Here is a 14,659-nt window from a genome sequence, read left to right as displayed (position 1 = left end):
GTTGGAGTATTGTCCCTTACATCAAAAGGTTGCATGTTGAATTCCTGGTTGGGCACCTACCTAGATTGAGGGTTTAATCCCCAGTCTGGGAGCATTCAGGAGGCAATGAATCAAATGTTTCTTTCACTCTCTCTCTCCCTTCCTCTCTCTCTAAAATCAATTAAGATTTTATTACATCAGACATCTGGTCAAGACAGAAGCATAGTTAAACACAGCTTGTCTCCTTGTACAACCACAGCAAAATTACAACTAAACTATAGAACAAGCACCACTCAGAACTGTCAGAAATCGAGTTGAAGGGAAGTCCAACAACTATGGAATTAAACCACATCCATTCAGACTGGTAGGAGAGGCGAACATGTAGAATGGGCTGGTCCCACATCCATGTGTGGTAGATAAAAATTCAGAAAGGATATGCAGGAACAGGGAGTCCCAGCCCCACACCAGGCCCCCAGCCCAGGGTTCCAGTACCAGGAAGATAAGTCCTCATAACTTCTGGTGGCAAAAACCAGTGGGAATTGAGTTGGTGGAAGAAATTTCTGGAGTCTCAAGCAGTTCCTCTTAACCCACACATGGACTTACTATACGCACTCCCTCTGAGCTTCTATACCAGGGTAGCAGCTTGAAAGGCACCACTGGCATACAGGGAAGAACTGAAGCCATCAAGGTGAGGGCTGGAGGACAGCTTTCTCCCAGACAAAAAGGCAGGCAGGGGCCATGTTCCTCTTCCGTAGCCCCCCCACAGAGCCACAGAGTTGGCAGGCTGGTGCCATATCTGTGACTTCAGCAACCTGGCTAATACTGTTTGCCCTGCCCTAGAGATCCCTGAGGCTCAATCCCACCCAACTTGTGGGCCCACCCAAGCTGTAACAGTGGCTTTTCCATAAGAATGGTTGGTCTTGCTCATGCTTTACAACTTCCTAAATCCTCTCAAACAAGCAACAGTTGGCCTTAGAGAGCCCCTCCATCCCTGTACCTCTTGCTAGGTGGCCCTAGGCCTAGCACTAGCAGCAGGAGCACAGCTTGACTTTGAGTGGAACCTCCAAGCCCAGCACAGGTAGCAGCCATCTGTAGATTGTTTTATAGCTCATGCAGGGTAGCGCTGGGCAGAGCACAGGTTGGGGCGGGGGTGGGGGGGGCGGTGGCTAACCTAGGCCTGCACCATCCAGGAAACCCCAGAGCTTGTAGACCCAGTGGCCATCTATAGACCATGCTGGAACACCACCACTGTGCCCCTGCACAGCCAATTCTCCATGGAGGGCAAAGGCTGGTGTTCTGTGATCACAGCCAGTCCTTTCAGCTAATGGGCCTGGGTAAATCCCTGCCATTGACCTGCTAACAGCAATCAAGGCTCAACTACAAGGGGAGGGTGTACTCAGCCCACATGAAGGGCACACCTCAAGTCCCCAGCTTCGGTCATAGGGGAGGCTGTGCCATTGAACTCTACAGAACAACTACTACATTAGGCCACGCTACCAAGACAGGGAGTCATACAGCTCTACCTAACATGTAGAAAAAAAACACAGGGAGGCTACCAAAATGAGATGACAAAGAAACATGGCTCAAATGAAAGAACAGATCAAAACTCCAGAAAAAGAACTAAACAAAATGGAGATAAGCAATTTATCAGGTGCAGAGTTCAAAACTGTTTATAAGGATGCTCAAGGAGCTTAGTGAGAACCTCAGCAACACAAAAGAGATCCAGTCAAAAATGAAAGATACATACTGATCGAAATAAAGAACAATTTACAGGAAAACAATAGTAGAGTGGATAAAGCCAAGAATCAAATCAATGACTTGGAACGTATGGAAGCAAAAACCAATCAGAACAAGAAGAAAGAAGAATACAAAAAGATGAGGAGAGCGTAAGGAGCCTCTAGGACAACTATAAGCGTTCCAACATTTTCATCATAGGGGTACCAGAAGGAGAAGAAAAACAGCAAGAAACTGGAAATCTACTTTAAAGTATAATGAAAGGAAACCTCCCTAATTTGGTGAAAGAAATAGGCATCCAAGTCCAGGAAGCACAGAGAGTCCCAAACAAGATGGATGCAAAGAGGCCCGCTCCAAGACACATCATCATTAAAATGCCCAAGAATCTTAAAAGCAGCAAGAGAGAAGAAGTTAGTTAGCTGCAGGGGAGTTCCCCTAAGCCTGTCAGCCAATTTCTCAAAAGAAACTTTGCAGGTCAGAAGGAATTAGCAAGAAATACTTAAAGTCATGAAAACAGCCAAGATTGCTCTACCCAGCAAAGCTACCAATCATTTAGAATTGAAGGGCAGATTTAGAGCTTCCCAGATAAGAAAAAACTAAAGGAGTTCATCATCACCAAACCATTATTATATGAAATGTTGAAACAGTTGCCAGATGGGAGGGGGATGTGGAGCAAAGGGTGTATAGGTGAGGGGATTAAGAAATACAAATTGGTAGTTATTAACCATAGGGATATAAAATAAAGTACAGAAAATGGAGTAGCCGAAGAGCTTACACACATGACCCAGGGAGATGAACAAAGGGGTGCGGATTTCCTGAAACAGTGGGGAGCGCTGAGTGGAGGGGGGCAAAAGGGTAAAGACTGGAACTACTGTAATAGCATAATTAATAAAATATAATTTAATAAAATAGAATCAATTAAAAAAATCCTCAGATGACAAAATTTTTTTCTCTATTGAACAAGGGAAGGGAGGGAGAAAAAGGGAGGGAAACAACAATGTGAGAGAGAAATTTCCATTGGTTGCATTCCATATGTGCCCCAACAAGGACAAGGCCATATGCCCTACCAGGAATAGAACCAGTGACCTTTTGCTTTGCCAAACCAACTGAGCCACATCAGCCAGGCTACACACAGTGATCAATTCAAACAAACCTTGGAGCTGTTCAGCACACTGCCACACTTGATCCTTTAAGATTGCTCTTATTAAACAACAGGACATGGTACATGTGTGTGAGGGGTACTGTGTCCTCCAAAGAGATATATTGGAATTCTAATCCTTCGCACATGGGAATATGACCTGATTTAAAAATAGAATCTTTGCCGATGTAATTAAGATAAATTAAGATGCAGTCATACTGGAGGAAAATGCACCCTTAATCCAGTAAGAAAAAACAGACCCACAAGGGGGGAACCCTGTGTGACATCCGAGATGGAGACTGAAGTGTAGCTGCAATCCAGGAAACACCAAGGATCGGTGACAAACCCTCGGTGCTAGGAAGAGGGAAGGAAGGAGTCTTTTCTGTAGTTTTCAGAGAAAGCGTGGCTCTGCTAGTATGAAATGTCAGACTTCTAGCTTCCAGAACTAAGAACACATTACTGTTGTTTTAAGCCACCCACCTGGTGGTACTTTGCTACGGCAGACCGAGGAACTAATACACCATCCACCTAACCAGTCACACCGCTCTCCCCACCTCTGCACGGAAGGCAAGCCAACTACTTTGAGATACTGGAATAGATCATCTTCCCTTCTTCCTGGGCGCATGGTTTTCCCTCCACCTAGCTGTCCCTTCGTAAATTACCAGTCACTTAACTCCCATTCAAAAGCTGCTTCCCCAGGCTTTCCTCTGACACTCCTAGGGAGTTCAGTGCTGGCTCCTCGGTGTTCCCAAGAGCGCGTGGCTCATAAGGCACTGAACCACTGAGCTCATCACAGTCCTCAATTCTACCATGTCTATTCATTCTGACAGACTGAGCACTTGGTGGGCAGGGACTACAGTTTACATGCGCAGTGCCTGGCACACTATAGGCACTTAAGTTTAGAATCAATGAATAAAATGAGATTCAAATAGTACATGTCATCTAGGAAAACTTGGTTAATAATGGAGGTTACCTTTATTGAAGTAATACTGTTCCAGGCGCACACACAATAGCATCAATTTATTGAAAAACAAACCTTATGTATAAAATTACACCGGTGGCGAGGATACCCGGCACTGAAGAACACGACTCAAGAACAGGCAAAACTTACTGGGGGAGTTTTCTGAGACAGTTCTCTGTTCAGCCTGTCCGTAAAGCTCTGTATTAGCGTGTTCCCTCCTGCCACGATCACGCTGCCGTAGAGACCCTAGGATACAAACAGAAGCAGATCAGTTCCAAAAGTTGCCAACAGGTGTTACACGCAACTACAAATAAACCATGTCTGCCACCACAATTTCCCTTTCTCTTTAAATTCCAGCACACTTCCATGCAGACTGACTAGCTTGCTCCAGTGGTTCCCACTACTGGCTGCACATTCCACTCATTTAGTCAGATTTTAAACCACCAGCGACTGGGGCGGTTAAATAAAACCTCTGGGGATGGGGTTTTGAGGTAGCTGTTTACAATTCTCCAGCTGACTGTAATATGCATTAAAGTTTAAGGACCATGAACTTAAAAGCAATTATTCTAAAATCAACCACAATTTTTTGGCACATAGCTGCCAATCCTTAGTAAGAGGTGTGTTGTATAATGCCGTTATCTTAAAATGCTCCCCTAGAAGTTCCGGTATTTAAAATTAGACAATGTGATTCTTCAGTGATTGTGATGGACAACGCACAGCCTGACAGTATTCCCGGAAAATTACTGCTGTCTTTCTCTTGCATGGGTGTGCATCAGAACCACATGGTGAACTTTTACAACACCCACATGCTCAGGCCTCTCCAAACAAAAATAAATTCTTACTTACAGGGAGTACATTTACCTCTAATCTGCAAGGATGTATCAGAAAGTTAAATGTCAGCCTGCTTTTTTAGCTGCTAAGTTCATATTACAAAAATTTATTCCAAATGCCTAAATCATCTCGCTTTTGAAAGAAAATGGAATACCAAAGAGTCTCCTCTGCAATCAACATTAGTTAAAAGAAGTTTCACTAAAAAGAGAAAGCTATCACACTCTTACAGTAAATGTACTTCTATTGCCTTTCCCCAAAAGTGGCCTTGACTTTGCACTAAGAAAGTCCACGCTTTTTACCCCTACTTTCTAGAAACAGCGCGTGCCCGCTAGGTGACTAGCTGAAATAAAGGACATTTTTTTATAGCACCCAAAGTCCTTTTTTAACAACACGGTCTTTAAATCCACCCTTGGCATTTGCTTTAGGCAACAGAATTAACTCAAAGAAAATCGAGGCACTATATTGGCTTCAAACTAAAACCAGTGTTCTACTTTGAAATGATCAATCTAATAATCACTATGGTATTAGAATATGGAGTTAGTGTTTAAACGTGGAAAAGCAGAAAATTCTGAAGGAAATTATTTAAACTATACTCCTTATAGAAATTACATAATTCAAACCACACCTTATTTAAAAACAAAACGATAACTGTCCTGCACACAAGAAAAATCACCAATAATATATATTTTGGTTTGTCACATTTTATGAACTCTCTAGAACAGCACTGTCCACAAGAACTGCATGATGGTGGGAATGCTGTGTATCCGCACTGTCCTGCAGTGGCTACGCGCTACCTTTATAATGTGGCTAGGACAACTAAATTCCGTGGACTTGGAAATTCTTATTTTTTTATTGAGATCGCTGCATATGGCTGGTAGGTACCACGCTGGACACCACAGCTCTGGAGTTCTACATTTTTCCTTTTCTAGTACTTTGTAGTTTTACACCTTCTGTTATAAAATGGACTCCAAAGTCCATGGCTGAAGATGCCACCTTAAATAATGATCTGGGGGTATCTCGGTGCCCTTCAAGTAACGAACAGGAGACTGGCACTTACTGGTCTGATATCAATATCGCACATTCCAACACTTGTAGTGACAACGTGACTGACTCCCAGCATTGTGTTTCCTGATAATCCCTACAACAAAGCAAAATCAGTAGTGACACAGAGAACCTCGTACAGTAAAGCATCTAAAAAATTTTAGTAGTATATAGGATTTATAATTACACAAGATCTCTAGATATACAGGAAAAGCCAGGTTAACTTATGAAATAAATTTTCATACCTTTACATTGGAAGGGTCAAATAATCCTTCTGGAATCTTTAACCGTTCAGCTCCAAAATCACAGTTGTAGCCATTGGGGAATTCATAATGAACAGTGGGCATCTGTGCGGCTACTCTGAAAACACATTATACTTTATTAAACAAAAACAAAAACAATCCTCTTAAAAAATGGTAAACTACTAAAGAATAAACTTACATGAAAGTAGAGTGAAAATAACTGTTTTCTTTTAAAATGTTATTCCATATTGCTTAACATAACTTTTTACCTTTTGACCAGTTAAGCATAGTCTATGATTCCTTTTTACCTACACAAACCAATTCCTGTCCTCATTTAGGAAGTATAGTTTTCTAAAAGACTGGTATGAAGGCTTTTATGAGCTATTCAATCATGTCTTGTAAACAAAATAAGAAAACATACTGTTCATCATAAGTTGAATCTGATACTTGAAGTACTGAAGCTTGAAAATCCTGGATAACACACTACGGATAAAAACAAGAAAGTTTAAGAAGCAAGGTTATTGAGATTTACCCTTGTAATCTATACCTTCGTAGCATCATCTCTAAAATACTTTTCTTAAGTACTCACCCTGGGTGGGTAAGTACTTTGAAGGGTATAAATCTATCCACCAAGGACTCTTGAGTACCATAGAAACCCAATTATAAGCATCTGAATTAGAAGCTAAAATGCAGAACATTTAAACCACCACAATTATGGAACAATGATGAGATAAAAACAACCAGGAACCCTTATGCCACAGTCCTGCATAACAAGACCAGTTTCAAAACATTTTGTACCATAAAAGTATGCTCAGACTTAGAAGCAAGATTTCATTAGCTAAATATATATATATATATGCATATACACTGCATCTGATGTAAATTTTAATGACTGCATTAGTGTAAAATAATTTAAAAATTTCTCTGACAAACATGAGAGATCTCTTGGCTGCTAAGGATCTATCTTGTCTAATATCCTGGCAAATTTATTAACCATCTTTACAACTTTTCTGTCTACTGAACACCCACAAAAATTCTTTAACCACAAACATTCTTCATTATTTAGGCACAAAAACATTTAGATGGATATATCCCTCCTTTCATATCCTTTTCCTGGGAAAAATAAATGTATATCTGTGCTGTGAGAGGTTGTTTTACTAACATCGTCCTGTCAGTCAGTAAGTCACATATTCAGAAATGGTCTGTCACTGGTTGGCTAATCATTGGATTGAGCACCAGCCTGCAAACTGAAAGGCTGCGGTTCAGTTCCTGGACAGGGCACGTGCCTGGGTCACCAGACAGGTCCCCATTTGGAGGCGTACAAGAGGCAACCCATTGATGATTCTCTCACACATCAATGTCTCTCTCCCTCTCTTTCTCCGTCCCTTTCCCTCTCTCTAAAAATAAATTAAAAATTTTTTTAAAATGGAATTTTACTAAAAAGAAAAATTTTAGTAATTGGCTCCTTGCTATGAGCAATAACACTTTTTTTTTTTTAAACCTGGTCGAACACAGGAAAGAGAACATAACTGAGCCATACCAGCAGGTCACTACAGACGAAAATCATTTTCTCCACCAAAACATGTCTAGAATAGCATAATGCTTGTTTTTTCCCCACAAACCAAACTTCCTTTCAAGTCTCACCACAGTAATCCACATGAATATAGAGTTTGCTGATATACTGGGTTGGGCAAAAAGTTCATTCTGTTTTTTCTGTAAGATGACTCTAGTAGCACTTAGTTGTCTTTAACTTCCTTTGAAACAATTTTGTATTGTGACAGCTATCATATGTGTATTTAAAATAGCTTATCAAAATTGGTAAATGTCTGTGTAGCCATTTTAATATTGAAGATGGAAGAAAATACACAATATATTTGGCATATTATGCTTTATTATTTCAAGAAAGGTAAACTAACGGCAACTAAAGGCAACTAAAACACAAAGAAAGACTTGTGCAGTATATAGAGAAGGTGCTGCGACTGATCGAACATGTCAAAAATAGTTTGCAAAGTTTCCTACTGGAGATTTCTTGCTGGATGATGCTCCATGGTCAGGTAGACCAAATGAGGTTGATAGCAATCCAACTGAGACATTAATTGAGAATAATCAATGTTATACCACGTGGGAGCTAGCCAAAAAACTCAAAATATCAAAATCAATAAAGCTATTGATGAAAATGAAAAATGTGTCTTTTGTTCTTATGGAAAAAACTAAACAAACCTTTTGGCCAACCTATTTGTTTGGTGTGTATGAAACGCAACCTAACCCCCTAAAAATTCTGTTTGTAGAATATCATTCAAAATGTAAAGTTTGAAAACCATGCTTGCATTGTATTCTAACATTTACAGGCTATAATTCTTTCATAAAGAAGATAACGGTTACTTACATTACACATGTAATTGTGCCAAGACCTTGTAACCTGCGGCAACTTCTCTTTTTTTTTCCAGTTCGCTGGAGAGCCTTCACGCACAGGTTCCTGCGTACCAAGAGCACGGGCTAGCTTAACAGAGCTCACAACATGAGGTGAAGAGGTGAAGGTAAATCCAAAAAGAAAACTGAGGAAAAATACAATTAAAATTTTTTAAAATAAAAATATAACAAAAAATTCAGTAGTCATCACTTACTTTTGATGCAATCATATATGGAGGAATCAGTTCTATATTCATTTCCTGGAAGAGTTCTCTGCATTGCATAGTAATAAAGTCTCCAGCAAGAGGGGATTTCACGATACCTATGTAACAGAGTAAACAGGGCTAAGATATCATTAAGTCCAAACTCCTAGAGACAAATGTCCTCTGTGGATTTCTGTCAGTAATTCTTTTTAAGGAGAACTAACAGAGCATGCATGAAGCTATGCATCAGTTTTAAATCTACATTATACACCAAATTTTAAAAAAAAATCTCTTTAGAAAAGACATTTTTTGGAACTTGCTGTTTTGACAGTCCAGTCTCATTATCCGTGTCTTCCTGACAGCTGACGCTGTCTCGGAACAGGCTGGTTAAATACGTTTATTCACCTTGCTGAAGGACATAGCCGTCGTGCACTGGAATTGCAGTGGTATGAGTGGCTCCACTGTCCAAAATAAGCCCAGTAGAACGCCCATTAGCAAATCTAGTTTAAAGCATTAAGGAAAAGTTAAGGGTTAAGGCTCCTAAAACTATGTTTATTATTTAAAAAAAAAAGAAAGGTTTTATTAAGACATTTGTAAACACAGGCATTATGGCTTGAAATGTGTGAAAGTAAATCTAGTGCTTAAAATTGGTATCAAATGACGACTCTGGCTTAAAAACAAATGACAACAGTAGGACAGACTTCCAGGGTGGCAGTGTGAGGAACTTGGGGAAACCTCTCTCCCGCAGACAGACATCTGTTAAATTGGTCAAAATTATCACAATCATACACTCAGAGTCTCTGGAGATACAATAAAGGGTTTATAACAAATTGGGAAGCATTTATTTAACAAAATCCACAGAAACCTGGTAAGTACAGTGGGAGGCTGTGGACTTTGAGCCAGGAACTAAAGGCACTGTCAGCAAGAATGAAAGAAGTATTTCAGCAGGGCGGCAGCGGAGTGGCAGCGCCCACCCCGGGAGATTGAACGCCAGTGAATACTGGCAGATCCCCTTCTCCACAGCGCTGCCCGAAACATCTTAAACTGCTGTTTAGCAACAGGTCCATTTACTTGGTCATCAAATATTCACTATGCATCTACTATGTTCCTAGTGATGAGTCTCATGTTTAATAAAGGAGGAAAGGAAAGAGGTCAGTCTGGTACGGGCATTCATTCAACACAAAAGACAAAGGTGAACCAACTGTCTCTGCCCTGAAGTATATCCTGTCTGGTGAAGTAGAGATCAGTAGGTAAAACCGTCAAAAGGACAGGTCAGGATGCCCTAGCGGGTATTAAAGAGAGACCACCTGACCAACCCCTGGGAAATCCAAGTGTAAGCTGGGGAGGGAGACAAGAAGAGCAGGAACGTGAGAAAAGGATGGGAGGCAAGAGAGCAGGTGGGGTCAGGAAAATGCAATAGTTTACTACAGCCTGGAAGAGTGAAGAAAAGAATGAGGGAGATGAATCTGGCTTAAAGCTGGCTGGCAATTAACAAAGATTATTAGAGCTGCAGTGTGAAGAATGGGCAAGATAAGAAGGAGGGTGAAGGGTGGTAGAGGAGGGTATAGGGGCGATTCAATGGTGATGGATAGACTTGACTTGGGGTCTATATTGTGGTGAACGCACAATATAGAGATGATGTGTTGTAAAATTGTGCACCTGAAACCTGTATAATTTTGTTAACCAGTGTCACCCCAATAAATTCAGTAAGAGGGGGAAGAAAAATCCTAAGAGGAAGGGTTGCAGTAATCCTGGAAACAGTTTGCACCTAAGGCAAGGGTAGTAAATATAGAAAAATAAATGGATTTGACAGAAGTTTGGTGAAAAAATACATAGGTCTTGATGACTGATACATTTGAAGGGTTAAGGAGAAAGATTTCAGGTCTGGGCAACTGGGAGAAGGAATAAGTTTGAGGTGAGAGAAAATAAAGTCAGTTTTGGACAAAATGAGTTCAAAGTGCTTATACATATTACTAACAGAACATGTTCTAGTAGGCAGCTGAGCCTGGGCTCACAGGAAAGATCTAGAATACAGATATGGAATGGAATTTTTCACTGTGTAACTCGTGTCTGAAGCCAAGGAAATTCATAAGTGAAACCAGAAACAGCAGGCCAAGAGAGATGAAGGGCTAAGGGCAAAACAACAAGGGAGAAGTAGGGATGATCAGAGGAAAGAAGTCCGAGAATAAATGGCCGGAAAGATAGTGATTTATCTTTGTTATTACTGGTACTCTATTGACCTCTTGCTACCTTTTTGACTAAATTCATTCTCCAACAGTATGCAGCTTGGATAGCAGAAAACTGAAGCCTTTCTTCTAGTTTAAGGTGTCAAGAGGATAGAGCCTGTGGCCAGTAGACATGAGAATTCAGCTAACATCAATTAAGTCAGATAAAATAATGCTACTCTTTTCATTAATATTTTTGTTTTAGCCCTGACCAGTGTGGCTAAGTTGGCTGGGCATTGTCCCACAAAGTGAAGGTCGCTGGTTTGATTCCTGGTCAGGGCTGCAGGTTTAGCCCCTGGACAGGATGCACAAGAGGCATCCAATTGATGTTTCTCTCTTACATCAATGTTTCTCTCCCTCTTTTTCCCCTCCCTTCCTCTCTCTCTAAAAAATAAACAAACTCTTTAAAAATATTTTTGTTTTAGAAAATATAATTATTGTTTTCATGAAAATGTTGTGTTAACATTAACAGGTCTATTTCTGGTATTTTAAACTGAATTAATAAGTAAAAGTTAAATTCTTAGTTTTAATTTATCACACAGTAATATTGATAGACACTACTCACATAAACAAAAGCTCTTTGGGGTTTTCAGTAATTTTTAGAAGTATAAAGCAGTCCTGAAGCCATCATTTTGAGAAGTCAAGACCATTTTTAGAATAACACTAAGATGTTCTTTGTGTTTTTCACTGTCATTCTCTCTTGACTGTATAGGGGAGTTTTGCAGAGAGTATGTCATGTGTGGCACACAGCTGACTGAATGCAAAAGCCATATACAAAACTTCAATTTCCACTATTAAGTCCAACATTAAAAAGATCTGTAAAAATTTAAAATGAGGCCACTCTTCTCATTAATTTTTTTGGTTTTGGAAAACAGCAATTTTTCTTGAAAATATTTTAATTTATATTAACATAAATTTGTTATTAATTTAATTAAAATAGCATTAAGCAAATATAATTTTTCAGTTTCTGTTTTAATTTAAAATACGGTAAATACTGCCACATGCAACCCACATAAATAAAAGCTATAGATGGACAAAGTTTGAGAACTGCTAAGCTAAAAGACCACAGTCCAATGACACCAGTCAGGGAAATCCATGAATGTTGGAAATTCTACAGGGAAGACAAACAATCTACTTCCCTGAACAAAGAAATTTCAAAGGAAAAAAAAGGGGAGGAGGAGAAGAATGTATACATTAGAAGAGATCTAAGAGACACTGTACAAATAAAATATATGACCCTTGTTGTTTGGATCCTGATTCAAACATGCTAAACTTTTTTTAAAATAAGAAGATAAACTGTGGTTATATCTTTTTGTTGTTTTTAGAGAACATGGTAAAATGTTTAATAGATATATACATGCTCAAGTTTTCACGGATAAAATTAACGCTGTCTGGGATTTTCTTCAAAATTGTGGTGGTGGGGGGATGGGTGGGGTTGTAATTACTGCAAGTTAGCTATGCATGGAAACTTGTTCAGTCTGGGCCATGAACCTATGGAAGGTCAATACAATAGTCTATCTTCTTTTGTGTTGGAAATTTTCTATAATAAAAGGTTAAAAAAATAAAACAATGCCCAATTCTGCTTACGCACTCCCTGTAAGGAAGCAGCCAAACAGACATATGTTCAAATTCAGAACTGCCATATTCGAAACTGTAAACTTTGACCAATTTGCTTATTCCATTTCTTCTTCTTCTTCTTTTCTTTTTAAGATTTTATTTATTTATTTTTAGAGAGAGGGGAAGGAAGAGAGAAAGAGAGGGAGAGAAACATCGACGTGTGGTTGCCTCTTGTGCGTCCCTACTGGGGACCCAGCCTGCAACTCAGGCATGTGCCCTGACTGGGAGTTGACCTGGTGACCCGTTCATTCACAGGCCGTACTCAATCCACTGAGCCACACCAGCCAGGGTTTGACTTCATTTCCTGATATGGTTAACATAAAAATTAAATGAGACAAGGCACACAATGGGTTTGCTAGTTCTCTCCATCTTCAACTCAAAAACCTTCAATGGTTCCCTAGAGTCTAAGGTTCATTTTTTGTATCTTACAAGGCCCCTATCGTCAGACCTAAATCTATTTTTTACAACTCCTGAAGTCTAACATAGATCTTCAATGATAAAGTAAATCACTGTAACAAACAGTTATACTGGTTTTGGTAAGTCATCTCCAAGGCTTATAGACAAATGTTAGATTACAGTTACCATAGTGATCCTCGTGGTTACATAAAATTTACCTTAATATGACAGCACTCCAGGGAGGTACACAGGATAAATGAGTTGAAGTGAAGTTCAGATTTTAAATACCTAATTCAAGATCACACAAATGTAAGCACTGAAACTCGAACTTTAATTGCTGGGCTCTTTCTCCCATATCACACAACTAACTTTAAACAAAATAAATAAATAAAGGTTGTCAGGCTACTGTATTACCCTGCTGAACTACCACAATTGCTGTATAAAAACTTCAGATTAATCATGTACCTCTTTATGACTTTTTGCCAATGGTTATTTTGAAGTACTATTAAAATCTGTTACTTGGCTTCTAACGAGAATATTACATTACAAATTTTTGAGGTGAGGGCATATTTCTGTATCTGTCCCTTAATACACTTGCAATAACTATCCGGTGATTAAGTCTTAAGTGAAGTTATAGCCAATTTCTACTTTTCTATGGTATGGGAGGGGAGGGAGTAAATGGCAGTCTTCGAACTATATTCGCCCATTGGCTACAACACTGCCCTCTGTACATTCTCCTTCAAAGCACAAAATTCTTAAAAACCTTGTTAACAAGCAGGATTTCAGCGCATCTTTCCCTTCCCCTCTCACATTTTCTGGTATATCAGTTCCAATAATAAATACTAAAAGATGGATGGCTAAGAAGCAAGAGAAAACACCCCAGCGTTTGGAACAAGCAAGAATTAGCTCACGTCTTCCTTCTGGGGCATCACCCTCAGGAACACCGCACTACCTTTTAGAGAAAAGCTAAGCATTACTCTTTCAAGGATACGCAGTCAAAACTGCAGTTTTGCAGAGGAAGAACGCAGGGATGTTGTAGTGTTCAAACATCAGTTCTGTCAGTTTCTCTCTCTTGGCTCTAGTGTTCCACTGGATAAGAAGAAAAAAGAAATGCAAGTCAAGTGTTGTTTAAAAAGTAAAATGCTGATTTATCTCGAGATTCATTGCAGCACTATATTAACAAATATGTAAAATGTTAAAAATAGAATAAAATACCGGGCAAATAATCTTCATAACAATAATTTTATAATTTTAATTCATTTATATTGGTAAATGGATTTAATAAATACATATAAATTATAATTTTGTTATAATTTAATAAGAAGTAAAATTGCTGCAATGAATTCTAGAAATTACCGAGTTTTCATTTAAGGGAATTAGGATTGTTATAAACACAAAGTAGTATTAAATCTTAAGAGTGAATCTAGCCCTGTCTGGGTAGCTCAGCTGGTTGAAGCATCATCCTGACACATCATGGTTGCAGGTTCGATCCCCAGTCAGGGCACATACAATAATCAACCAATGAATGCATGAATAAGTGGAAAGACAAATCAATGTTTCTCTCTCTTCCTCTCTCTACCAAAAATTAATTAAAAAAATTTTTTTAAAAAGAATGAATCTAGTCATCATAATCCTAAGTATGACTTTTAAACCACCAAATTCTTCCCATTACCGCTGCTACTCATAAAAGAAACCAGAAGTTAACTGCAATAACACTGTATTGATAATTTAGGTATTTCACAAGAGACTTCAGTCTAGCAATTTGCAGCCCTTGTTCAACATCTGACTTCTCCTGGAGACCTGAGTATAAAGGCAGACGTGTCCTGCATTTGTGGCAGAAGGGTCAAGTCATAAGCCAAAACGGGAAGTAGCCCAAGGATTCT

At 39.2% G+C, this 14,659-nt stretch overlaps 1 protein-coding gene across 1 annotated transcript in view; it reads right to left on the bottom strand.

Annotated features, from left to right (window-relative positions):
• Positions 1–14,659, bottom strand: part of LOC129076708 (actin-like protein 6A) — a 31,805-nt gene that overhangs the window by 3,551 nt on the left and 13,595 nt on the right. Inside the window, exons 5-12 of the mRNA XM_054580865.1 lie at positions 13,768–13,865; positions 8,944–9,038; positions 8,551–8,657; positions 8,313–8,402; positions 6,348–6,409; positions 5,930–6,044; positions 5,701–5,781; positions 3,963–4,058 (exon numbers count right to left, since the gene is read on the bottom strand). Coding sequence (XP_054436840.1) covers positions 3,963–4,058; positions 5,701–5,781; positions 5,930–6,044; positions 6,348–6,409; positions 8,313–8,402; positions 8,551–8,657; positions 8,944–9,038; positions 13,768–13,865 — 744 coding nt within the window. The remainder of the gene's footprint in view (positions 1–3,962; positions 4,059–5,700; positions 5,782–5,929; positions 6,045–6,347; positions 6,410–8,312; positions 8,403–8,550; positions 8,658–8,943; positions 9,039–13,767; positions 13,866–14,659) is intronic.

Source organism: Pteronotus mesoamericanus, unplaced genomic scaffold (assembly GCF_021234165.1).
Source record: "Pteronotus mesoamericanus isolate MK-2021 breed Mesoamerican mustached bat unplaced genomic scaffold, CSHL_Meso_final contig_116, whole genome shotgun sequence".
Taxonomy (NCBI): domain Eukaryota; kingdom Metazoa; phylum Chordata; class Mammalia; order Chiroptera; family Mormoopidae; genus Pteronotus; species Pteronotus mesoamericanus.
Note: the sequence above shows the minus strand (reverse complement) of the source record. Positions and strands in the feature narration are given on the sequence as shown.